Raw genomic sequence first — 25,560 nt, 5'->3', positions numbered from 1 at the left:
ACTGGATGGGCAGAGCAGACGGAATGCTGCTGGACCTGTCTGGTCTGCTCTGCTGGGGATGGAGAGGGGCAAGGAGAGGGTGAGAGGAGGGCTGGGGCAGACCTGGGGCAGAGCCAAGATGGCTAGACAGCTTGAATGCCCCCAGCCGGGGGAGGAGGGGTTCCTATTCTATATCATCTTATTATTTAAGGAACACACAAATGAATGATTAACTAAAGGGGATGGGATTTCATTCAATCAGAATGGCTCTTGGGTCCTGTGCCCTGACTTCTGGTCCAGGAAGCCTGGGGTCTGGGGTCTTGGTACCTCAACCACCAAGGTTGGTTTTAGGGAGAGTCCTTGGAAAAGTCACTCCACCCCCAGCTCCCAGAAGGCACTCCATGCCAGGCCTTCCAGAAAAGTACTTGGGGTGGGCCCAGGGTCTTGGGAGTCTCTCTTCCGCTGAGCCCTCTCTCTGCCCTCTTCCCCAGCCAGTGCTGGGGAACCAGATTCCCATCACCCTCCAAGGGGACTAGAGGTGAAGGTGAACCCGAACGATGGACAGATGAACTCGGTCCTCTCCTCGCGCCCACAGCCCAGCCAGAAGCTCAAAGCACAAACACAGGATGCTGGAGGCAGGGCCGAAGGATACGTTTCAGGACATTTTACAAAAGGGCTACTGAGGCCATGAGGCTTTCTGTTGTTCAACATCTCCTTCTGTGAGATCTGTGGGACAAACGCCTCTCAATTTCAGCTCTAGAAAATCGCTATGATAATTTGGCGTAATTTTGGATAATTTTCCTTCCGTTTAATGAGAGCTTCGTGTGACCTGTTTCCCTTTTCACCACAGCTCCTAGGAGCTCACCATGAATCTCCTGGGCTTCTGGTATAATTGCTAACTCACCTCTCTGTATTATTGATCTTTTGTCATGGTTACCTCAGACCTGAGATTCCCACCTTTTATTGTCAAGTACCCATCCAGTTCTTCCTGGACTCAATGTAATAGTCTGGGCAAAGACACTAAGGAAAGCACTCAGCCAGCCCCTCTGAAGCAGTCGCCGGAGACTGGGGCCGCGGGGAGCTGGTGGGGGCCCCCACCCTCACCTCGGCCGCTCTCATGTTTCAGCCAGGACCGGACGGGGTTGGATGGGACAGTCTCCCTCTCCCACAGGAAGTTCTCAGGATCCGACGAGACGGCCGTGTTGGACAAGGGGAAGAAGCATTCGCCCCCCTCTCCTCCGTGCATGGGCTCAGGGGCATCCGGCTCACCCTACAGGAAAGGGAGGGAGATGGGTCAGGGTGGTGGAGAAGGGGACAGAGGCCGAGCCTGCCCCAGATGCCTTTACGCCCCTGCTCCATGGCCCGATGCTCGGGCCGCTCTCACTGCCCGAGATGGCCTTCTCGCCTCTTCCACCTGCCCACAATCGTCATCTTCTAAAACCCGGTGAAAGGGCCCCACTTCCAGGAAGCCCTCTCTGGTGTTCCAAGCAGGATGCAGTTTCCTGCTCCCTCACTCTTTTCTTGACCTCGAGACCCCAAGGGTCTTCCTTGTCTCTGTAGCCGAGTGCCTAGTACAGACCTGGGCCCCGTGTAGAAGTCAAGTGCAGGTTGGTGAAGGGATCAGAAGACAGGTGGAGCACTGCGGGGCCTCCCTGTGAGCACGATCTCTCGGACAGGTCCCTTCGCTTCCACATCCATAAATGACAGAGTAAACCCTCCTTCCTGGCTGTGGCACCCGGAAGCTGCCTGGCAGTCCTTCCGGCACTCCCTAGGCCTTTCCTCAGCCCTGCAGGCAAGGTGACCCCCACCCAGCAAGCTCCTCTAGAGCTGCCTCAGTGCCCCCTTCCAAGGCAGATGGACCCCCCATGACTTCGTCTATGAGTCCAGAACAAAACCGGACTACACCCACCAAAGGCCAACCAGGCCCCAGAAATGGTGACCCCGACATCCTGTGTAGGGGAGAAGCACAGGGGTGCGGGGAGATGCAGGAAGGGGCTGGGTGGCTGTGGGGGCTGCAGGAGTTGTCAGCTGTTAGGGAGGGGAGGGAGGGCGCAGGGAGGGAGGGAACTAGAAGGTGGAGCTGATGGACGATGGTCCTGGGGACAGTGGTGCCAAACCCAGTCTGCCCTGGGGGCCTAGGGGAAAGAGCTCTTGCGGGCAGGGCCACCGCATCCCTACCTCAGGCCAGGCAGTGCCCCTCCCCCTCCACAATTCTCTTACATCCCAGCCTCGAGGTCACAAGCCCAGCGGCAGACCCCTCCTGCCTGAGTCTGCAAGATGAACCCAGTGGCCCTTCCGGCTCTCCAGGCCTCCTCGGACCGCCGATCTCAGGGGCAGAAGCTGGGTACCGGCCCCAGGGCTGGCCTCCCTGTTCTGCCGTTGCAGCTGTGTGGGGTGCGCAAGCCGCCTCACTCCTCGGAGCCCCCATTTACTCAAGTGCGAAACGGGGCCAATCCCCAATACCAAGAATCGGGAGACAAAACCTGAGTGTAAGCGTCTGACACACAGTAGGCGCTTTCATCTGGTCCCACTCCCCTCCGTTCTCTGCAGCCTTGAGCCCCTACGCCCCATGGGTTTGTCCTGCTTGGAACAACTCCCATTAAATGAATAACAAATATCCAAATAGGGGCGCCTGGGTGGCTCAGTCAGTTGAGCGTCCGACTTCGGCTCAGGTCATGATCTCCCGGTTCGTGAGTTCGACCTCTGCATGGGGCTCTGTGCTGACACCTCGGAGCCCGGAGCCTGCTTTGGATTCTGTATCTCCTCCTCTCTCTGCCCCTCCCTCACTTGTGCGCGCTCTCTCTCTCTCTCTCTCTCTCTCTCTCTCAAAAATAAGTAAATGTAGGGGCGCCTGGGTGGCGCAGTCGGTTAAGCGTCCAACTTCAGCCAGGTCACGATCTCGCGGTCCGTGAGTTCGAGCCCCGCGTCGGGCTCTGGGCCGATGGCTCGGAGCCTGGAGCCTGTTTCCGATTCTGTGTCTCCCTCTCTCTCTGCCCATCCCCTGTTCATGCTCTGTCTCTCTCTGTCCCAAAAATAAATAAAAACGTTGAAAAAAAAATTAAAAAAAAAAAAAGTAAATGTAAAAAATAAATAAATAAAAATAAAAGATATCCAAAGAAACGAGCAGTGGCTGAGGCCACTGACTGCCACGACTGGGGCCCTAGCTGGGTCTGTTGCTGTGTGACTTCAGATAAATCACTCCACCTCTCTGAGTCCCACTGCCCTCATCTGACCCACCAGAGATGGGGGCCCACCACACAGCAGGTGCAGCGTAAATGGTGCACTGGGAAGCAGCAGTGTCCCGGCCCGCCAGGCAGAGGCCCCACGGGGCCACTCACCCTGCTGTCTTTGGGGCCGAGTGGGCAGGCCGTGGGGCCCTCCAGACTCAGGTCATCACCCAGCAGGATGGAGGAGGACTTGTCTGAGTTCAGGGAGAAGGCCTCCGTCTCGGCCAGCTGCACCTGTGGGGAGGGGCGGCGGCCTCAGTGCGTCCCTGGGGCAGGGATGGGGCAGGTGCGGTCCTCCGGGAAGACACGGGCAGGTGGTTAGGGATGCAGAGACCTGCTGAGCGTGGGCGCTATGCCACCACGCTCAGGGAGCCCGGTCCGGGCAGGGGGTGGGGGTCAACACGATGCCATCACAACCGGCAGCGTGCCAGGCCTGGGCTGGGCCCAAGGGCGGGCTTGTTACCGTGGGCTGCGAATGCTGCAGCTGGCCCACGTGCCCCCAGACCCAGTGCCCCTCGAAGCTGGCCGGCGTTGGCCAAGTGGGCCCAGGCTGTTCCCTCGGGCTGGCCCCCACCGCCAGGCGCCAGCTCCCTCCGAGGCTGCCCTCACCTCTTGCTTGTCGTGGTGACACTTCTCGCAGCCGGCCGGCGAGGAGTAGTGATGGAAGATGGAACCGGACAGGTTGTCAATGATGGTCAGCTCCCCCTCCAAGGAGTCCTTGATGATTAAAGAGACGCTGTCCAGCCACAGGTTCTCCTAGGCGGACGGGGACGGGGTGGGGACAGGCGGGATTATCGGCCGGGTCCGGGGACTGTGGGGTGGGCGAGGCTCGGCCGCCCTCCCGGTTCTCTGCGCCCGTGGCCTGGGCCCGACCCCCTCGTCACAGGGTCGCCCCTTCGGCGGGGCAGAGCAGGCCGGGGCCCAAACGACCGAGGTCTCTGCCTGAGGCCTCGGAGGCCCAGCTGCCCCTCCAGCCCCGCAGTGCCGCCCTCGGCGACCCTCGCGCCCTCTCCACCCCTGCCCACCTGGGCCGGAGAGTAGCAGCGCCGGCACAGGCGGCCCTCGGCGTCACCCCCACCGCCCGGCCCGCCCGGGCCTCGGCCAGGCGCCCCCGGGGAGCTGGTGGGCGGCCGCGGGCTGGGACCCAGGCCGTGGGCCATCTCGAGCTCCAGCTCGGCGTCCATCTCGGCGTCCTCCTGGGCCTCCTTGTTGCTGTCGTCCAGGTGCTTCATGAGCACGGCCACCACCACGTTGATGAGCACGAACTGGGCCGTGAGCACGAAGCTGACGAAGTAGAGCGGTGACACAAACTGCAGGCTGCTCAGGCAGCTGCGCTCATCGTGGGTGCAGTCCCGCAGCGTGTCCTGCGGCGGGTGAGGGCCAGTGAGGGCCGGTGAGGAGCCGGGGCCCCATCCCCTCCCTCCTGCGCCGGGTGAGGGGCCGGTGAGGACCTGGGGCCCCATCCCCGCCCTCCACGAGCCCCGCCCTGCCCAGCCCAGGCCACACTGGGGCCACAGCCAGAGAGTCTCTGCCAGGTGAGGAGCAGCTCCAGGGCCTGGACCCAGGAGGAGCGAGGCCTGCAGCCCCAGCCCCGGGCTGTGGGCCCCAAGTCCTGGCCTCGGGCAGAGTCGTGTCCCCTAGACGCAGAGCACCGATCCCGGAGCGGCAGTCAGGAGCTGACAGAACGCGTCCTGGGCTCATCGCCACCTCGCTGAGCTTTAGAGCCCCAGGCGGGTCCCTCTGCCTCCCTGTGCCCGGCACTCCCCTCCCGTGTACAGTGGGGCGCTGGGCAGGCAGGGGTCCCAGGAGCGAGCACTGTCAGGAGCCTTGCTCCCAGAACCCGGACTGGCTTCTCTCTCCCCACGGGTACCTTCATGATCCCATTCCAGTTATCGCCGGTCGAGACCTGGAAGAGTGTGAGGAAGGCCATGCCGAAGTTCTCGAAGGTAGCGTGCCGGCTCATGCCCTCGCATGGGTTCTCATCATTGCAGACTGAGGGAAGAGAGGAGGTCAGCCCTGGCTCACTGCAGAGTCCCCTGCCCGGCCCACCCTGCACCCGGGCCTCCCGGCCCCGTCTCGGAACCCCCGATCCTCGGAAGCGCGTGTGGACCGTGCCCAGCCCGCAGATGGAGAAACCGAGGCCCAGGGAGGGCTCACACAAGCCGGCACCCAGACTCCGGTGAGCCTGGCTCCCCGCCCCCTCCCCCCACTCATATATCCGGTCCTCAGAGACGGGATACAGGGGTGAGGGCCAGCCCCCAAGGGAGCATCGCTTTCTGAAACCAGCCCTGTGCAGGGCTGGGTCGGCACGGACTATGTCGCCCTCGGCCTGTGCCCTGCCCGCTCTGCTCTCCAAGTCAGGGGTCTGCTGCAGAGGCCTGGAGGATGCAGCTGGATCCAGGCCAGCATCTCTCAAAAGCTACTACCCATCCCCGGGGGGGGGTGTAGATGGCCGAGGGTCACCTCAGGGTGGGGCATCTCCCCGCCACCGAGACCCTGATGTGACGCTCTGCGGGTGTCTCAGGCCTCCCCGCCCTGCCAAGGCCCTCCTCCGGGCCTGTTCCGCCCCACCCCCCCCACCCCCCCCCAGCCCAGGTCTGCTTCCGGAGTCACTCACCCAGCTTCCCGAAGAGCTCCACGCCGAGGGCGGCGTAGATAAAGAAAAGCAGCATGAAGAGAAGGCCCAGGTTGCCCACCTGTGGGGAGAGCGGGCGGGCGGGGCCAGCCTGAGGGTCAGGCTCCAGTGCCCAGGTCTGCCACCCCGCAGTGACCTCCCCGGGGGAGGCCGGGTCCCACACGGGGCACAGAACAGTAACAAGACGCTTGCGCAGCCTTTCCCGTGGGCGGCTGGTTCAAGCGCCTCGCGTTCATCGGCTCGTTCACGCCACACGACCACCCGTGAGCTACGTTTTACTCCATTCTGAAGACAGGGTCGTACTGAGCGGTGAAGTGACTTGCCCAAGGTCACACAGCTAGTAAGTGGCAGGACTGGGATCCAAACCCAGCAGGCTGACCGCAGGCTCACAGCTGCCCCTCCACACACCTGTGTGTGGTGGGTACCGTCCCCTGCCTGAATGCAGAGAGGGAGGCAGGGAAGTCTCAGCAGCAGGCTGCCTCCTCCCCGAAGCCCCCCTGGGTCCCTCCAGTCTGACAGTGTGCGTGTAACCGGGGGACCCCTGTCCCTGTCCTCTGCTGGTCTGAGAAGTCCGGGGCCTGGCCGTGGAGAGAAGTGCACACAGGAGTCGTGCAGGATTGTGAGCCCCAGAAGCTTCCTGCAAAACCCAGCCACCCCCATCCCACAGCTCCTGTGGGAGCAAAACGTCCCAGATGACAAACCTATTTCAAATCTATCCATACACCGGAGACCGCCTTTAACTCAGCCAATGGTTAAGACAAGGCTTGAACATACTCTTGCCCTGGAAATGGAATGCCTCCTAGAGCCCTCAGAAGGCCTGCACGAACAGAATCAGAAGGGGGTTTGCGTCGATTGCTACAGGGTAAACCACGTTAGCCACAAACTCCTATCGTTCCTCTGCTCCAGAGGAGGATTTCCCTCTGAGCTGCTCTACAATCCTGCCAATTGTGTCCGACTAATTAAAAGATGCCCTATTCATTAGCGGTACGAGCGCTTCTTAAGCAGCTACAAAGCAAGGCACTGGGCACGGCCCTGGCCCTCGGGTCAGCCTCCCTCCCTACGCAGGCCCAGGTGAGCCGCGCTGCTGAACCAGGACGGACGTCACCTTCCCCATCAAGCCCTCCCTCCACCTCCAGCATCTCCCTGTGCTTGCACGGCTGCGGCAGCCTTCTCACTGGCCTCCCTGCCCCCAGCCACTCCTGCAACCCACTCGCCTCACGGTCAGTAGAGCAACCTTCTAAAAGGCAGCTCTGCCTGAGGCCTCCCTTGTCCAGAACCTCTCGTGATGCCCACTGCCCACAGGGTGAAGTCCAAGTTTGCTGTCCTGGCATCGAAGCCCTTTGCGACCTAGCCCTGTGGGCCCCTTCCCGGTCTAACCTTCCAACCCCAGACTCCAGCCACACAGAAATCAGATGCCATTTGCACAGTCTGTTGTTCCCTCTGCAGGGAGAACCCTCCCTCTGCCTTTGCCTGGTAAATGCCTCTGCCCCACCCCTCAAAGCCCAGGTCACAAGTCACCTCCTCTGAGAAGCCTTCCTTGTTGCCTCCTCCCTCTGCATCGGGCGGGGCTTGGCGGGAAGTGTCATTGTCATACCACTTTATATAGAATGGAGGAGGAAAGGTCAGCTAACAGATTATGGGGGATTAAGGTGCTGATGTAATTCTAATGACTATTATGTTTCCTACTTGAAGCTGGGTCCTCCTGGGCATCTCCGTGTGCCCTGTGCAAGCTCAGAATTGCCTAGGGGTCAGGGCATCGGAAAGGCGGAGGAGGAAGGCATAAGGAAGCCAGGGAGGCTGGGGCCTCACGCTCCCCACCCCCATCCCCAGGGAATCTTACAGGGTGCCTCCTATAACCCAAGTCCTGAGCCCTGCTTGATGAGCTTTAATTGGCTGTTTCACACAACACCCCTCGAGATAAGCACTGTTATTATTCCCACTTCACAGGCAAAGAAACCGAGAGACGTGAGAAGTTAAGTCGCGTGCCCCTGGTCTCACAGAGGACTAGGCCTTGATGAGAGGCAAGGTGGCTTGAGTCTGGGCTCCAACCCACCTCCTGTCTGCACACCCCCCACCAAGCCCAGCTCACCCCCACCTCCCACGTGCCAACCCCCTCTGAAGACATTTCCTGTCACGAAAAACCACGTCTCTTGGAGTGCACGCCCCGTTTGCTTTCCAGCCAGACCCGACGCGACGACCCGTGCGCACGGCTGTCCCTTTGTAAGCAGGCTGCTGGGATGCTCACACCAAACGAGAACGGAACTCGCTAGCACCCACAGCCCAGGTCCCTGAGAGAGCCAGCTCTTCCTCCACCTTCCCAGGGTGGCTAATCTTTCACCCTCATTTTTATCGCGCAGTATTCGTGCCCTTTAAAACACCTAAAATTCCTGAAGACTAGATGAGTCACAGTGAATAAATGAATGTGCCTGAGGCTCACCTCAGAGCAGGTCACCCTGAGGGGAGGGACGGGGAGGGGGAGGGGACGACTGGGACTGCAGAATTCCCAGGAGAATGAAAACTGCACCCTCTGTGGCCCTGATCCTCTCTCCCTTCCCCTGAGCAAGGGGATGCGGGTGGGGGGACTTGCCTCCATCCTAGGGTTTCCACCCAGGTCAAGGTCTCACGATGTCCCCCCCAAACATGTCCTATCTGAACCCCCCCCCCCCCCATTCACATCACCACCTCCTTCTGCCAAGCCACTCTATAAGGTCAAGCTCAAAGTCCCCTGACGCCTTCCCTGACTTCCCCCCAGGGAGCATCAGGACCCCCATCCCTCTCTCCCACCACTTTGTAGGCCTCCCTACATTGCCCTGCGGCATCTGTCCTTCCCGGTAGTCTGTCCTTCCCACTCCCGAAGGCAAAATATGGCTCCTGAGAGCCCAGCTCAGCGCCAAGAACAGAGCAGGCCTTGGCGAGCACCTGAAATCAGGAAGACAGGGGCAGAAGGGACCTTTCCATCTCCCACAGCCCCTGCCTCACACTGCCTCTCGGGAGACAGGATTCTGCCGGGGCTCCAGGCGGGTTGGAGGGGAAGGAAGTGGAGGCCGGAGTGACACCAGTGAGAGCCAGGCGGGCTGCCTGGAGGAGTGGCTCTTACCTGGGGCAGAGCTTGCACCACGGTGTCCAGCAGGGCCCGCATCCCCGTGGCCATCTTCAACAGCTTCAGCACTGCGGGCGAGACCCAGCCCGGCCCACTCAGCCCCGGCCAGGGGCGATGTGCGTGTGCACGTGTGTACGTGTGTACGTGTGTAAATGAGGCGGCAAAGTGGAAAGCGGAGGCGCACGTGAGCAAAGGGGACGGCTCTGTGGCGCCACGCTGGAAGAACGTGGGTGCCGCTGAACGAGGGGTGCACAAAGACACGTGGGCGCAAGGCGTGGACGTCGGTGTGAAAACGTCCCAGGAGAAGGAGGGCACGCGCGGTGGGAACAAAGTGTGTCAGCGAGCACGAAATTCACCGAGGTGAGATAAAAGCAACCAACGGGCGCCCACATTTCTCCCTTCCCTCTGGCTAAAGAGGGCTCCGGTGTGAGGTGCTGAATTTCTCTGCGCCCCTCCCCACCTCGGACCCTGGAGGCCACAAGCTGTGGCAGGTGGAAAAGCAAGAGGCACCTGGGCCAGGGCTGAGGCAGGAGGTTCTTGAAAGAAGTGGAGGGACAGCCTTGGGGTGAGGTGCGGGGGCCGCCGGGGGAAGCCAGGGTTTTAAGAAGCATAGAGGCCTGGGGGGGTCCCAGCCAGTGCTGGACACATGCCCACGAGGAGCTAGAACTGCATCCCGGAATCTTCCCAGCTGCCCCGGGTTCCTTTCATCCCAGCCTGAGACTGGTCTGCACGGGTCACGGTGTTATGAGGAGGTGCGGGTGCAGTGAGCAGTCTGTGGACAAGGATGCATGTGTACACACGGGGGCAAGTGTGTGTCTGGTGTGTGCTCCCCCTGGCTGCCCTTCTTCTCCCTGCTCCGCAGCCCATTACCCACCCACGCCCCACCCCCTGCCTGTCCCCAACCAACTCCTGGGAGTCCCAGCCTGCCCCCACCCATCCCCACCCCATCACCCTCGCCCCTCACCCCGAGCGATGCGCAGAACCCGCATGATGCGGATGATGGTGGGGTTGATGGGCAGTGCCGCGTTGATCTCAATCTCCTCCAGCGTGATGCCCATGACCGACAGCAGCACAATGGCCAGGTCCAGCTGGTTCCACCTGCTCAGCCGGGCAGAGGAAGGCAGGAGTGGGAGGCAGGGTGAGGGGCACTCTGGTTTAGAAATGCCTGGGTTGGGAGGAGGAACTTCCCAGCTCTCCACCCTCCTGCTGTGGCCCACGGGGATGTGTGGCCACCCTCCCTACTAGCCCCACCAGACCCCACTGGGTCTGGCTCCCTCTCTGCCCCCCACAACCTCCAATCCCTCAAGCCAGAGGCTGACCAGGCTAAATAAACAGCTCTGGCCTCCTGCCGGGGAGGAGGAATGAGCTATGACTTCTAGATCTGAGTCTTGAGCCAGATGCTTCCTCCGTGCGGCCTTGGGCTAATCCATCAACTTCTATGAACCTCATTTGTTCCCTCTGAAAAGAAGGACTAGTGTGAGGTATGCCCTGCTCTGCCTGTAGGTTGCGGAGAACCCATGAGAGATGAGCTGAAGAGACTTGGGAGAATGTCCTGCAACCATCAGGAAGAACCATAATCGCTTCCTGTTCAGGGCTGTAGGCAGCACCCGGGGGCCGCTGGCCATCAGTGCCCAGACACTAATTGGTTCCCCTCCTCTGGCTGCTCCAGGCTTCCCCAGGGGTCAGGACTGCTCCCCCATCCTGCAGCCTACTCAGTGCTGCCACCCCGGCCCAGCCAAGCCACTCACCGGTCCTTGAAGAAGCGCCTCAGCCCAAACGCCACCAGCTTCAGCACAGCCTCCAGCACAAACACAGTGGTGAACATGTAGTTGCAATACTTGAGGGCTGTCTCCAGGGACTATGGGGGGCAGGGGGAGGGGGCAAAGAGAAGCATGATCCAAACCCCATGATCTGCCACTACCTTCTTCCACTCAGAAAGCCTCTCTGCCTTGGGGCGCCTGGGTGGCTCGGTTGGTTAAACATCGGACTCTTGATTTCGGCTCAGGTCATAATCTCGCAGTCTGTGAGATCGAGCCCCAAGTCAGGCTCCATGTACTGACAGCTCGGACGGAACCAGCTTGGGATTCTGGCTCTCTCTCTCTGCCCCTCCCCCACTCGTGCTTCTTTCTCAAAATAAATCAATTAACTTAAAAATAAAGTCTCTGCCTTTTAAGGAGAGAATTTAGTCCACTCACATTTAGTGAAATGGTTTATATATCTCCTTTTATTCCCTCCACTTTAATTAACGTGGACTATTTATTTTACATTGCTGTTTCTTCTTTCTGATTTCTGCTGGTCTGGTCCAATTACCCCTCTTTGGAGACAGTATGAGATAATGGTTAAGGGTCATGGTTAAGAACCAGACTGCTTAGATATGAATCCTGGCCTGGCACATATTACTTATTTACTATGTGACCTTGGACAAGTCACTTGATCTTTCTGGGATTTAGGTTCCAAATCTGCAAACGAGGGATGATAATAGTACCTACCTCAAAAAGTTACCGTGCAAATTAAATGAGGTAATAGTCCAGTGCTGGGCCCATAAGAAATACTTGGTATTATTATTCTACTTCTTCATGTTAATTTGGAAGTTCTACAATTGCTCTTCATTCTGCCAATGGCTGCCTTCCTTTCCCCTGCACTTATAATATACCTTTCCTGTCATTTAAAGTAAGATATGAATTTCTCACATGGAAGTTCCGCTTCACCCTTCATCCGTCCAGCTCCAGTAAGGTGAGGCTTTTAAAATGCACTTGCCCTTACGTGCTCCTCATGTGGCCCTCACAAACACTGCTGGTAACTAGTTGGGAACTGGGCATCCTCTCCCATGCCGGTGTTTGCCTCCGATGGTCCTGCCACCTGGAAGGCCCCTCCCCCAGGCTCCATATGCCCATGTAGTAGTGGAGGCCACATAGTAGGCCCTGAATGCAAACCTAAGTTCTAATCCTGGCTCTACTACTTAACAGGCTGAGTTATTTGGGTAGCATTTTTTTCTGAGCCTCAGTTTCTTCATCTACAAAATGAGATGAAAGAGAGAAAGGCCCCTCCCCCATCTTGGGCCGCTGTGAGCATTAAAGTTCATGTTTGTAGTGTGTTTTGCAGACACACTGAATACACCACTGTCACTGGTACCCATGTTCAAGGCAGGGCCCAAATGTCACCTCCCCGCTCCCCAGGAACAAGTGACATTTCCTTTTCTCTCATTTGTCCCACCAGGCCATGAGCGCCCGGGGCACAGGGCCCCGAATGGGGGTGCTGCTCAGACCCTTCTGCCTCACCGTGGCCCTGGGTCCTACTGAGGACCCAACCCTCCCATGTGACCTCAGGCTGGGGCTGGGGCTGGGGCTCACCGTGGGCTGGTTGTAGTGCTCCAGGGACATGGTGACCACATTGAGGCAGATGATGAAGGTGATGAAGATGTCCAGGTAGTGGCTGGTACACATGGAGTGGATGAGCAGCCGGGTGGGACAATAGGTGGCATAGTAGGGCAGACGCTGGGCCTCTGCGGGGTGCGGGGGGGGGGGGGGGGGGAGTGGCACAGACCACAGAGGGTTGGGGCCCAGGTAGGGAAACAGAGCACAAGAGGCAACAGCAAAGAGGAGGGAGGAAGCAAGGGGAGAGACGTGAGAACACCCCGGGACTTGAGAGTCAGACTCAGGTCTCCTCCACCCAGCCAGGGGGCCACAAGGCAAAGGGGTAGGAGGCAGGGGAAGGCAGCGAGGAGGGCGGGACAGCGACCGTCCCTATCTACCCCAAACATGCCCACGGGGCACACAAGGGCTCCGGGTCTGCTGCTGCAGGGGTCCCACAGCTCAGGGCTAGGCGTCCGGGCCTCTGCCCTCTGCTGGGCTGAGCCACCGGGGAGTCGCCGGTGGACTCCGGGTGGACACCGACAGGGGACGGGGTCACCCAAACAGGCGGATGCGGAAAGAAGGGGCAGGGCCAGGGGCACAGAGTCTACCCTCTGTTCCCTTCCTGCTCCCAGGGTGAGACCCAGGCCTCGGCCGCCGCACCGGAGGGACCAGGGGCGCAGGCGGAGGAGGCCTGGGCCCGGCCGGCCCGCCCTGCGCGGCCACCCACTCACTCCGGCGCTTCTTCTCCAGGCGCCGCAGCCGCTTCTCCTCGCGCCGCCGCGCCTCCTCGGCCTCCTGGTGCTGCCGGCACTTGTGGAAGTTCTCCACCACGACGCCCACGAACATGTTGAGCACGAAGAAGCTGACGATGAGCAGGAAGGAGATGAAGTAGAGCAGCATCCAGGGGTTGTGGTTGGGCACCGGCTGCGGGGAGCAGACGGGGCTGAGGCAGGCGATGGGGCGGCGCGGGGCGCGGGGCGCGGCGCTTTGCAGAGGCTCGGGAAGCCCCCCCCCCCCCCCCCCCCCCGCAAGCAGACCCTGGCTCCGACACCCTCACGGACTCCCACCGGCCTCAGGCGAGACTCCGGCCCCTGCCCTGGCTCGCGCAGGGGGGCCTCCCGACCTCGCTGCCCTACTTACACCCTCCACCACCTCCTGCCCTCGACGCTCAGTTCCCCAAACACGCCTCAGGCCTGCCCCTGCCTGCTGCTACGGCCCCCCTCTTCCTCCTCCTGCCCTTGGTTCTACCCGCGCAAGGCCCTGACCCGCGCCGGCTGGGAGCGCTACCCTTGCACGGCAGGGGGATTTGCTGAAGCAAACGGAACAATGACTTCCGCTGCCCAAGAGCAGCCTGACGGTGGATGACCCGGGCGAGGATGGTGTGGGCTGGGCCGCGGCGGGGCCGTGGGTTCTGCCGATTCCAGTTTCAGACAGCTGGGCCCCAAAGACACCGCATCCCTCTCCCCCCGCCGCCCCCGGCCCTAGCCCACACGCACCTGCTGGTCCACAGCGACGGCATCCAGTCCGTTGTACATGATGTTCACCCAGCCATCCTTGGAGGCCAGGACAAAGAGGGACATCAGGGCCTGGAAGACACGGGAAGGGGAGGGCATGGGGGGGTAGGTGCAGACAGCTCAGGCGGCTCCTGCCCCATCCTCCAGGAGGCACAGAGACAAAGAGGCCTTCCCCGAGGATGCCAACAAACCCTTCCTGAGGATCTACTATGTGCCCGCCATCTACCCGGCAGGCACTGGTGCAGGTGAATGAGGGCTAGACCAGGAGTCCTGGGTTCAGTTCCGAAATTAATTCAAGAAAACCCATGTGCCCTTTTCCCCACCCACAGAACGCCACTAATACTTAAGTGCCTGCCTGCCAGGTCTGCTGGGAGGGGCAGCCGGGACTTTATACCGCAAGGTTCCTCACAAACACAAGGGCCCCCTGCCACCATCACCCCAAGCTTGCCTCCAGCGCCTGGAAACGGGAGGCCGGGGCACAGCCCAAGCTCTGCCACTCACTGGCTGGGTGACTTGGGGCAAGTTCTTCAATTTCTCTGGGCCCCGGCTTCCTTGTCTATAAATGGCGGTAATTACCCCCACTAACGTGAGCCTTTAAATGGAAGCAATGCCCAGGAGACACCAGCCAAGGCTCCTGCACGGACGGCAGGCCAAAGCAGGCTCGTGTCCCCTCCACAGGACTGCGGGCCGGTCCCAGAGCAACAGCACAGAGCCTCACACACAGTAGGTGCTCAGTAAAGGTTTTCTGAGCTGGACGGTACCAGTGCCATTCTTGCAAAGCCCAAGTACGCTGATACCAGACCACCAGGGCTTGACCAGAGGTCGCACACCCTGCCGCTGAAGATCCAGAACACTCGTTCATTTGTTGCAGTCCAGGCCCCAGGGCTGGGGAGTGGGTCTCCCGCCCTGCACTGGCCCCTTCCCATCCACCCGGGCACAGACTCATCCTCTTCCCGCCAGGTGGGAATGGGGCAGAGAGCTGCCTAGAAAGGGCTCAGGCCCGGGAAGAGGTCAGAGCAAGGGACACACAAGGAGCCCTCCTTGCCCGGGAGACGCGTGAAGCCCTCACAGGCCAAGGGGCAAGTGTTCCCGTGAGCTCTTGGATCACAGAGGCCTGAAGTGCAGAACCTGGAACTGAGAATCACAGACCGGTTGTCACTTCCCCCAGATGAGGACACTGACCCACGGACGCTGGAACTGCCTGAGGGCACACAGCCGGTGACGGGCCAGCAAGGAGTCGAAGGCTCTGGGCCGTGCTGTGACTCCTCCCAATGGCTCTGCACGCTGAGAACGCCTTACTTCCAGGTCCAGGGGCTTCAGCCTGGCATCGAGCATGCCCAGAGTGGAAAAGGACTAGGGGTGCTCCATGGGAGCAGGCCAGGGCCTGGCGCTGAGGTCAGGGAGTCACGGACAACCTCATAAAATGCCCTCACGGGCCTTCCCTTGGCTTCCTGGATTTTAAAACCTCTGTTTTATCAACCATTGAGTTGTTAACAACTTGAAAGGCACTGACTGCTTCTGGGAACTCTGGAGGGGATGGGGGGAGCTCCTGTGTCCCGGTTCCCGACCCTCTTTCCCTGCCCACTCACTGCTTCTCAGTGGCCCCACGGCCCCTCCCAGGGGGCAGGTGGAGAGGGATCCCTCGTCACGTGAGGGGAGAGTTTCAAAGGCATCCGGCCAGCCAGAGGGTCCCCTGGGTCACAAAGACCTCGATCCTGCTTCCTCCTTGTGTGACCCGGGGAAGGCACGCCCCATCTGATCATCCCTAGCCACCTGGGTGGGCCCTCAAGAAACAGTAATTGTGGGGGGAAGCATGAGGCTCTTTGGAGGCAGCCAGGTGGAGGTTCTCAGCTGGGCACTACTCAATGGGTCAAGCCTGGCAGGCCCCCAGGAGAGGAGACGAAGGGCAAGGCAGGAATTGGGCAGGGGGCCTGCCAGCCCACTGAGGTGGAGAGCAAAGTAGATGGGTGCCGGAAGAGGAACCCCCCCTCTGCCCCGACCCTGGGCCAGGGGCTTTGCTACACTTTGTCACCACTGCCTGCCTGGTAGGCCATCACATTCCCATTTTACAGATGAGGAAACTGAGGCTCAGAGAGCCTACACCCACAAGAAGAGGCACAGAGCTGAGACTTACATCCAGGTCTGGCTGTCTCTAAAACTCTTGTCCAGGTCCCCTGGGTGGGGGGTGGGGGCCAGAAACCAATGTCCACTGAAGCACCTACTAAGCGCCAGGGACTTCCGGGACACTCTGCACTCAGGATCTCTAAGCTTCATGCTACCTGTGAGGTGAGTTCCACCCCCCACCCATTTTGCAGAAGAGAAAACTGAGTCCTGGAAAGGAGAAGGCACAGGGTCGGTCCTGGCAGAGCAGGACCAGAGCCCGATCTGTGATCCCAGGGCCGTTGGCACTGAAGAGTCGGCACCCCCACCCACTGGGGAGGCGGGTCAGGGCAGGGGGTACGCAGGTGGCGCTCACCTGGCCCAGGTTGTCAAAGTTGTACTTGTGGTGGACCCAGCGGTAGTTGGCAGCCACACAGTCAGAGCGGTTGGTGATGTTGCGGGTGTCCACACCCAGACAGTGGTAGAACTTGCCCTTGAAGAGCTGGGGCAGGGGGGAGGGGGGAGGACCACAGGGTTAGTGATGGGTCTGCCGAAGCTCCTGGAGTGGGGGTCAGGGGGCTGCAAATCAGAAGAGGAACCTGTCCCGCAGGGTCACTCCCTCTGTGCATGACATGGGCCAGGCACCCGACCACACCACCTCACCAAGTCCCCCAACACAAGGGAGGGCTACTCTCAGCCCATCTCACAGATGCGCAGACTGAGGCCCAGCAGTGTTAGGTAATTTCCCCAAAGTCCTAGGAGGTTTAGAAAGTAGCAGAGCCAAGGTTCCCACCCTGGTCTGTCTGATTTCTGGGCTCTTTCTCAGACCTCACTTCAGTCCCGGGGATGCGGGCAGACACTCAACAGGAGAAAGTTGTCTGCGTATCCCCAAGGGTGAGAGACAGAAGTAAAGGGACCCTCTCTAGGGACCCAGGCGCTCTGCCTGGAAGGGGCGGTGTCACTGTCCACATGGAGTCCACACCACACCCCTCCTGCCCAGGTGGCCGTTACAGATCTCTTAGCAACCCCAAAGCACACCTGTGCCCGGAAATCCTCTGTGGCCACAGCCCCAAACCCAGGACCAGGTGAGGAGTCTGGGGGCCTCGGCGCAAGGAAGAGGAAGGTCTCAGCAGCAGCTCAGACCCCAGAGGGCCCAGGTCATTCTGGCCGTTCCCCTGTCACACACTTTTACAATCTGCCTCACTCCTCCTCCCTGTCCAGCCCTAAGGTCCCGTCCTCCTCCTGAGCTCCAAGCCAAAATCCGAGTTAGCTCAAGGCCCTGCCTGTGTCCGAGACTCTCCAAAGTCTCTGCCCCAGAGAAACTGGCCCCAGCTCCTCAGCTGCTGTTCCAGGTCTTTCCCACCTTGGCCCAGCCCACCATCTGGCTCATGTCTCTATGCCAGCCAGAGCTCCTGAGCTCACCTCCACGCATGTGCCCACCTCCCCCGAAATACCTTCCACCCACCATGATCTGCGGGATCACTTTTCCTTCAAGGCCCAATGCCAAGGCCACTGCCTTCTGGATGCTTTTCCTCTTGCTCCCAGCAGCCCTGTGTTTCTGTGTAGCTTCAACCCCTGTGATCCCATTTACCCAGGCTTCTTTGCACTCAGATGTTTAGGTCTGTGTCTGCCTCCCTCCCTGGACTGAGAGCTCACCACTGGCAGGGACGGGGATGCTCTACCAGGGCCACCTGAGCCCCCAGGTTGGTCAACACAAGGTCAGGAGAGTTGAGCAGGAATATGGAGCCCCTTCCCCGACCACGAACGTCACCCCAGCGCCTGCCCAGCCTGAGCACCCCTCACCTGCACCCCCAGGATGCCAAAGATGATGAAGAAGGCACAGCAGATGAGGACGATGTTGCCAATGGGCTTGAGAGAAGAGATGAGCGTCTCCACCACCAGCTTCAGACCAGGCGCTCGGCTGATGACACTGGAGGCAGAAAGGGGCAGAGGCACCATGAGCCATGTCTGGAGACAGCACCCACTGTGCCCAGAGTCACCAGGGTAGAGAACCTCAGACCCCAGATCTATATGCACAGGAAGGCACTATGCCCTACCCCTGTCCCCCTGGGGTCCACGCCACACCATCATCTGGAGACTGAGGGCCAGAAATGGCAGCGAGCCACCCAGGGACACACAGAAAGTGGGTAGCAGTCCTGGGGGCCACCTTCAGCCCTGCCTCTTCAGCACCCCTCTCCCGCTAGGGTTTCCAGACTCCACCCCCAGGAACAGCTTCAACAGCCTGGTCCCTGTCCCCGCTAATCTGGCACGTGCTATCAGAGGAATGAGTGGGTAAGGAGGGCTAGGGTGAGAGGTCCACTTAGACCCCGGGCGCTTCACCAGAACGTGCAGGGATTCCCCCATCCACGGGCACATCCTCACCGCAGGGGCCTTAGGGTGCGCAGGAGCCGCAGGACTCGAAGGACCCCTAGGATCTTGGCTCCCCCGGCTGAGGCCACAGACACCACTATGTCAATGATCGACACGAAGACCAGAAAGCCATCCAGCACGTTCCAGCTACTACGCAAGTACGCCTGCTCGCCAAAGTACAGGCCCAGCGAGACAACCTGGGGGCGGGGCGATGGGCGGAGTCAGCCCGACTTCGCGACTGGGGGGCGGGGCGGTGTAGCCAGCCTCAGTGAGGGGGCGGGACGCAGACAGGCAGAGGGCTGGGCGGATGGTCTGGCAGGGGTCAGGTACCCCGCTGCCCCCCTGAAACACAGGCCCAGCGAGCCGCCCCATTGCCTACTCGCCGCATATCTGGCAAACCCAATTCGATTCAAAGCCAAGTGCTCTGGGCAGCATCCGGAAAGGGATCCTTCCCCTGCACCCCACACCTCCAGCAAGTATCTCGGTGACACTGTAAATGTTCCCCCGCATTCGCCTTTCCCTCAGGATATGAGCTCCTGGAGAGTGACCCCCTCCGGGTCCCTGGAGCCCAACCTAGGGCCTGGCACCTAGCAGGGGTGGGCCTCCCACACCCTCTGTGGAATGTGGCCGAGGGACAGGTGAGTGACAAGCTTTCTAAGGGGTTTGCCCAGAGCCAAGGGCCCCCACGCTGGGGGTGGGAGAGGGTCCCTGGTGAAGCTGGGGACTACCTTCAGCGTCATCTCGCCCACGAAGATGGCTGTGAAGATGTAGTTCGACACAGTGAGGAAGATACGTTCCTGAAAGAAGGGAGATATTGTGGGCCCGGGGGCTCCCCAAACTGCTCAGCCCCCTGGTCGGCCTCTTGCCTTCAGCCAAGGGGCACCCTGCTGCTACCTGGGTCTCAGGAGGCGTCCCGTCTCCAGCGGCAAGCTCCTGCCACACCTCCCTCCACGGCGCCTGGTGTGGGGCCTGGCTGAGCTCCCCTAGCCCCCTCAGCCCCTCACAGTATCCCATAGCAGGCCCTGGCGGCCTGCCCCTCCGCTTTGTCCCTCGCCCTGCCCGAAGGCTTCGGCCACTCACGGTGCTGCCGGCCTCGATCTGGGGCCTCTCCAGGGCGATGGTGATGCAGTTGAGAAAGATGAAGGCCAGGACCACATAGTCGAAGAGCTTGTGGGCAATGATGGTCTGACACAGGACTCGGAACCTGGGCAGGGTGGGCAGGGTGCCACAGGAGTGTCAGTGTGCCCCTTGCCCCAGAGGGCCCAGACACACATGGGGACCAGGATGGCCATGAGGAGCAGACATCTCTCTTCTCGGGCCACACAACAGGTGGTGACTTCAGGTCTGTTCAGGTGCCCACTCGGAGCTGCCTCCCCTGAGCACATGGCACCACAGGATAAAGGCCATCCATCTTGCCCTGGCACTCAAGGCCTTCCAAACACCGGTTCAAAGCTCTGAGCCTGGACCTCCAGCCATTTGGACACACATTGCCTGATGCCCCCAGCTTCTGCCCCCTAGGCCTTCCCTCAGGCTGCTCCCTCCGCCTGGACTAGCCTCCACCTCCTCACAACCCCTGCTTCACCTACTGGAATGCTATCTACATAGCCTCCAAAACCCAGCACAAAGGCCTCCTCCTCCAGGAGGCCTACTGATGCCCCCTCCAGATGTGAGCACCCCAGGCTACATGAGGATTTGTCCAACCTGGTGTCAGCACAGGAATGGCCTGGACTAGGGATGCCCAGGGAGCCCCCATCCCCCGCCCCTGCATGAACACCTAGACCCTCCCCCAGCCCTGCAGACCCTCCACCCCTGGGCCAGAAAGGTCCTCTGGACTATGGAAGACCCGCTACCAGGAGCCTTGCCTGGCTCAGCAAGTATCTCTCCCTCCCGGACACGCCAACCCCCTACTCTAACTTCACACCGAGCCTGGCCTCGCCCACCTGTTCTCAGGGGAGAAGAGGTAGACAGACCAGTCCTCGCGGACCTCGCACCAGTCAGGCTTATAGACGTCGATCATCTTGCGGACGCGGAAGCACAGGGTCTGGCAAGGCCAAGATGGGAGTGCAGACGGGTCGGCGCTGCGCAGAGCTGCGCATCTCCGCCCACCCCGGTCAAATACCAAACTGGGGCCGCCGGCCGACCTGCGGCTTCTCCCAGGAGAACAGAACCCTCGCTCCTCCCAGGGAAGGCTAAGAGGTCTCCTCTACCAGAGGGGCGGGTCGCTGGGGTGGGCAGTTCCGGCCCCGCCCCCTGCCCGCCCTCCTTGAGTCCCCTCCCACTCTAGCCCCGCCCCTGTACCCCTGGGCTCTGGCCCCGGGCCCCGCCCCTAGACCCCGCGCCCGCTCACGTAGTCCATCTCCTCCTCGTCCTCCCCGCGATCCCGGCGGTCGTCCATTTTGGTGAAGACATCCTTGGCGATGCTGGGCATCCTGCCATTGCAGTCCTCGTGCCCGGGGGCCGGCCCCACCGCCCTCCAGGTCGCCCGGGGGTGGGCGCCCACGGCGGGCACCAGCTCGGCCAGGTCCATCGAGTCTCTGGTGTCGAGGGACAGCGTCCGGCGGTGGTGGCGGTGCCGGTGCGCCGGGTGGGGACCGTGGTGCACGTGGTGGGCGTGCGGAGCGTGCAGCGGCGCAGCCCGCGGCGGGCCCTCGTCCCTGGGGCCCTCGCAGGCCCGGGGACCGCCACCGCGCTCCGCCGAGAGCAGGGACTCGTGCTCGGCCGACTGCGGCTTGTGCTTGAGGCTGTTCCAGCTAGAGCGGCGGCTGGCCCAGGCCCCGCTGCGGCCCCACGGCCCGTAGTAGGAGCTCCGGGAGCTGGACTGGAAGGAAGCCGGGCTCGGGTCAGCGCACCCGCCACACACACGCGACCCACTGTTGTGACTGGAGGCAGCCTGCACACCCGCTGAGGCCTGGCTGGTGGGTGACAGAACAGGCTAGACCCCAGGGGTCCTCTCCCTGCCCGGCTGTCACTCCATCTGCATCCATGGATGTGTGGGCGCCTCTAGGGTGTGGTTACATCTCCTCCTGCCACCTCACTTCCCTTGAGGAAGCCAGAGCACGTTAGGGTAGTCTTCCCACTTTACAGGTAAGGAAACAGATTCAGAGAGGGCTTGCTCATGGCCGCACAGCTTGAAAGTGGCAGAGGCTAGATTTGAACTCTCGTATGTCTGACCCCAAAGCCCAGCTCTTTGCCGTCTGCAGTGTGGCCACGATAAAAACCCAGTTCTCCACACTGGATGCACTGGCACTATTCATTCATTCATTCATTCATTCATTCATTCATTCATTCTTTGTTGCCAGGCCCTACTCTGGCACTAGGCACTCAAGAATGCAACACATATGGTCCCTGCCTGGTTCTAGCTGGAGAGTCTGGTCCCCGACACCTGGGCACCAGCCTGAGGCTAGACTGACAGGCACTCTCCCCAGGGTCCCTCCCCATACACCCCAGCAGGAAGCACCCACCCAGAGCACCCCTCAGGGACTCACCAGGGAGCGTTGGTCACAGCTCATCCTCCCCAGTGACATGACGCTGCTCTTGCGGGAGCCCAGGGCCACCAGGACGGGGTCCGGCTGCAGCGAGAGGCGGGGGGCGGGTGCCGCAGCCCCGGGGGGGCCCAGATGTCCACCCAGTGGGAGACTGGGGTCCAGGTGCCCATTGGGGGTCATGGGGATTGGGCAGATCTTGGGATCTGGAGGGTGAGATGGAGACGGAAAGAGGGGCAAATAGAATAAGAACAAAAGAATTCATGAGACAGACATGGGTGGGAACAGAAATAGAGAGTTTTTCTGGGGAGACCTCCCCCACCTTCCCCGTTGGACCCTTCCTGCACAGCTCTCAGCTTTCTTTTTTTTATTAAGTTTTTAATTTTAATTCAGCATAGTTGACATACAGTGTTATATTAGCTCCAGATGTACAAGGTAGTGATTCAACATTTCTTTTTTTTTTTTTCATTTTTTTAACGTTTATTCATTTTTTTAGAGACAGAGCACAAGCGGGGGAGGGGCAGAGAGAAAGGGAAACAGAATCCGAAGTAGGCTCCATCCAGGCTCTGAGCGGTCAGCACAGAAACCGATGCAGCACTCGAACTCACGAACTGTGAGATCATGACCTGAGCTGAAGTCAAATGCTTAACCGACTGAGCCACCCAGGTGCCCCAGTGATTCAACATGTCTACACATTACTCAGCGTTCATCGTGTCAGGTTTCTTTTTGGGTGAGTGGATCCCCTGCCTCCTGTATTCAGGGCCAGGCTGTGTTCATAGAAACCTCACTCCTGGGCCCACTTCAGGAAGCAAGGCAAAAATGGTACAGCCCGGTTTTCAAGGAGGACACTGGCCATGGGTTGGGGAGGCTTGTTCCAAGCTGCCCTATGGGGCCAAACAGGACCAGAAGCCAGGAGTCCTGGGGCCTGAGGCTGTCTCTTCCCAACAGGCCACACCATGGAGGGGTGAGTGAAGTGCACCTACCTCTGGCTAGAACTCAGGAGGTTATGAATGTCACTGACTTTTTCTGGGGGGATTTGCCTGTTTCTTTCCATTATGAACGTAAACAAACCACGGAGAATTAGCAGTCCTGGAGCCTGGGCTTAAGGGGAAAGCTGATGCTGAGCCCTGAGCCCCCCTGGATCTCTCTGGGGAAGCGTCCTGGTCCCTCAGGTGACAGTGGAGACCTGTTTACCTCCGCCGCTGTCCAGGCCCTCCTGAAGCTTGTCGAACTCCTCCATGTTGGATGAGCTCTGGTCCTCGTCCGAGTAGGAGCGATTGGCGTCACCCTGGGAGACCATCCCTCTTGTTGGAATGCACGTTGGCTCAGCCCTTCCCTCCCTCCTGAATTTTTCAATGGGTCTTTCATGCCCATTTTACAGATAGGGAAACAGAGCCTCAGAAAAGGAAAGTGAGAAGCTAACGAGGAGTGAGCCCATAAGCCCACACCCGCCTGACTGCAAGTAACCCCTAAACCTCAGAGAAAGGAGGAGGCAGGATCCAGATCTCAGGGGCTTTAGAATTTCAGAGATGGAGAGACCTTGTCCTACACCTCCGAGGGAGAGACAAGGACCCCGTTGCAGCCTCCACTTGCATGCTTCCTGTGACCGGAAGCTCACCACCTAATTGACAACCCCCTCCTTCGGAAAGCGTTCCCTGCTAGACGGCTGACTTGCAGCCCTCCCCCATCCAGACCCCTCCCCCACCCAGCCTGGTCCAGGCCCCATGCGGGTGCTTCCTCCGCCAGGGCCGCACTCACCTCTGCCTGGAAACCCTCCACCAAGATGGCCACCAGGAGGTTGAAGAGCACGTAGTTGCCAAAGGTCATGAGGGCGACAAAGTAGAGGGAGGCCCAGGGGGAGGTGGAGGCCATGCCATTGTAGAGGACAACGTTCCAGTCCTCCTGGGTGAGGATCTGTGGGGGGAGGGGGAGCACAGGTCAGCCCTGGGGTACCCCCAGGCCCCGGCCCAGCCCAAGGGCAGAAGGCATCCACCGGGTGCAGGAGCCTAAAGGCACCCTGCAGCCCGTGCGCACCTACAGCACCCTCTCACACGGGCCCCAGCACACCCAGGGACCTCACGTGACACGGCCCCAGCTGGCAGTGTGCCCACCTGGCACAGCCCATGCCCCTCACTCACACACTGCGCTGCCCACGGCCTCTCCGCCCCCCACCCCGCTGGCCCAAAACCCACCTCCTGCCCTGATTCTCACTCCCCACTGATGGGTGCTCCTTCCTGGCTGCTCCCACAGCCCTATCCTCTCTGCTCTATCTGCTATCTGCTTGCGCCGCCCCCCCCCCTCCACAAGCCCACCCTTCTTCCTTCTGCCCCCCGGACCCGTGCACACTCATTTAACCATGGCGAGAAAATAGCCTCAGGGGAGAATCCCAATGCACCCAGGTCTTGGGGCGGGGGTGGAGGGGCAGAGATGGGCACCAGGTGGCCAGTCAGCTCCCAGAGCCAATGCAGTGCCAGCCTGACCCCGCACCCACACCTGCCTGCCGGAGCCCGGAGTTGAGGGGCCTCCCTGGCGAGCCACCCCCCCTTCTCTGGATTCTCCGAGGGGCACCTCTGAAAAGCAAGCCAAGCGGCGGTCCTGGGAGAAACCCCTTCCCCTGACATACGTGAACACGTGCTGCTGCTCACCTGGAACACTGTGACGATGGCCCACAGCAGGGAGTCAAAGTTCTTCCTGTCGGGGACCGTGTCTCCTGTGTCCGTGCGGAGGCTGAATTTGCAGCCAAAGATGTGCATCCCGAGGATGCTGGGGGAGGAATGGGGGTGGCTCAAGGGACCCACCCACCTTGTGTCGTTCTCAGAACGGCCGGGTAAGATGGCAGGGGCAACGCTGGTTCCGTTCTACAGAAGCCAACGCTGAGGCTCAGAGGGCAAGTCCTCGCTCAGAGCCATAGGGGATTCAGTGATGGCGTCAGGACTCGCAGCCAGGTCCAGGGTGGCGCCTGGAGAAGCTCAAGCAGCCATGTCCCCCCGCCCCCCCAATCCCACCCCAGGCTCCGGCCCTCCCCAGGGTGGGCAGGGCTCACCTGAAGATGAAGATGAAGAGCATGAGCAGCATGCAGAAGGTGGCCACGTTGTCCATGGTCTTCATGAGCACCACCAGCTGGCGCCGCAAAGCGGGCATGAAACGCACCAGCTTGAGCACCCGCAGCAGCCGGAAGGTCCGCAGCACCGACAGGCCGCCGTCCGCCTGCCCCACAATCTCCCAGATGCTGGGAGGAGGCAGCAGGGGAGACAGGCAGGAGTGTTCAACGGAGGGCAGAGCAGAGGGAGAGGAGGGCAAGGGGAGGCCAGTGGGGGGGCAGAGAGATGGAGAACATCCATTCATTCATTCATCCCACAAATAACATGTTTCACGGGCCGTCGCTGCTCCAGGGCATGCTCAAACCAGGGGCTCTTGACCTGGAGTCCACGGACACCCCCCATGAGCAGTCTCTGGCTAGGATTCAGGAGGTACGAAGGCCACTGACCTCTCCATGAGATTTACCATTCTTTAGATCATGAATGAAAACAAGCCACAGAGAATGAGCAATCTTTATGGCTTTTTGACCGATCAAAACCGCTGTTTTTATATCTTACAACAGCTGATGGACATATTCCCAAACACTATTTATACCCATCCTTTCTTTGGGATGACGGTAGTCCCAAGACCTGCTGCTGGATCTTGCTACTTAATACATTAATCTAGAAGCCCATATGTTACTGGAGGACAAATTTGTAAGTATTCGAGAACTGGGTTTCTGCGCAATTGATTTCCTTTGTGCCCGGACATGCTTTGTTTAC

At 60.3% G+C, this 25,560-nt stretch overlaps 1 protein-coding gene across 7 annotated transcripts in view; it reads right to left on the bottom strand.

Moving 5' to 3' along the window:
- Positions 1-25,560, bottom strand: part of CACNA1I (calcium voltage-gated channel subunit alpha1 I) — a 137,495-nt gene that overhangs the window by 3,507 nt on the left and 108,428 nt on the right. For 6 of the 7 annotated variants that reach the window (XM_045062392.1, XM_045062391.1, XM_023257494.2 and 3 more), the window contains 24 exons: positions 24,804-24,989; positions 24,406-24,523; positions 23,519-23,674; positions 22,955-23,048; positions 21,764-21,966; positions 20,626-21,096; positions 20,219-20,319; positions 19,359-19,482; positions 19,007-19,075; positions 18,291-18,475; positions 17,712-17,838; positions 16,285-16,410; positions 13,791-13,880; positions 13,026-13,218; positions 12,292-12,443; positions 10,690-10,799; positions 9,906-10,039; positions 8,939-9,009; positions 5,824-5,902; positions 5,077-5,198; positions 4,232-4,570; positions 3,816-3,962; positions 3,318-3,440; positions 1,084-1,249 (listed from right to left, as the gene is read on the bottom strand). In XM_045062392.1, coding sequence (XP_044918327.1) covers positions 1,084-1,249; positions 3,318-3,440; positions 3,816-3,962; positions 4,232-4,570; positions 5,077-5,198; positions 5,824-5,902; positions 8,939-9,009; positions 9,906-10,039; positions 10,690-10,799; positions 12,292-12,443; positions 13,026-13,218; positions 13,791-13,880; positions 16,285-16,410; positions 17,712-17,838; positions 18,291-18,475; positions 19,007-19,075; positions 19,359-19,482; positions 20,219-20,319; positions 20,626-21,096; positions 21,764-21,966; positions 22,955-23,048; positions 23,519-23,674; positions 24,406-24,523; positions 24,804-24,989 — 3,686 coding nt within the window. The remainder of the gene's footprint in view (positions 1-1,083; positions 1,250-3,317; positions 3,441-3,815; positions 3,963-4,231; positions 4,571-5,076; positions 5,199-5,823; positions 5,903-8,938; positions 9,010-9,905; positions 10,040-10,689; positions 10,800-12,291; positions 12,444-13,025; positions 13,219-13,790; positions 13,881-16,284; positions 16,411-17,711; positions 17,839-18,290; positions 18,476-19,006; positions 19,076-19,358; positions 19,483-20,218; positions 20,320-20,625; positions 21,097-21,763; positions 21,967-22,954; positions 23,049-23,518; positions 23,675-24,405; positions 24,524-24,803; positions 24,990-25,560) is intronic. The other variant, XM_023257495.2, reaches the window with a different exon arrangement.

The sequence above is a fragment of the Felis catus genome, chromosome B4 (assembly GCF_018350175.1).
Source record: "Felis catus isolate Fca126 chromosome B4, F.catus_Fca126_mat1.0, whole genome shotgun sequence".
Classification (NCBI taxonomy): domain Eukaryota; kingdom Metazoa; phylum Chordata; class Mammalia; order Carnivora; family Felidae; genus Felis; species Felis catus.
The sequence above is the reverse complement of the archived record's forward strand: the minus strand, read 5'-3'. Positions and strand labels throughout refer to the sequence as shown.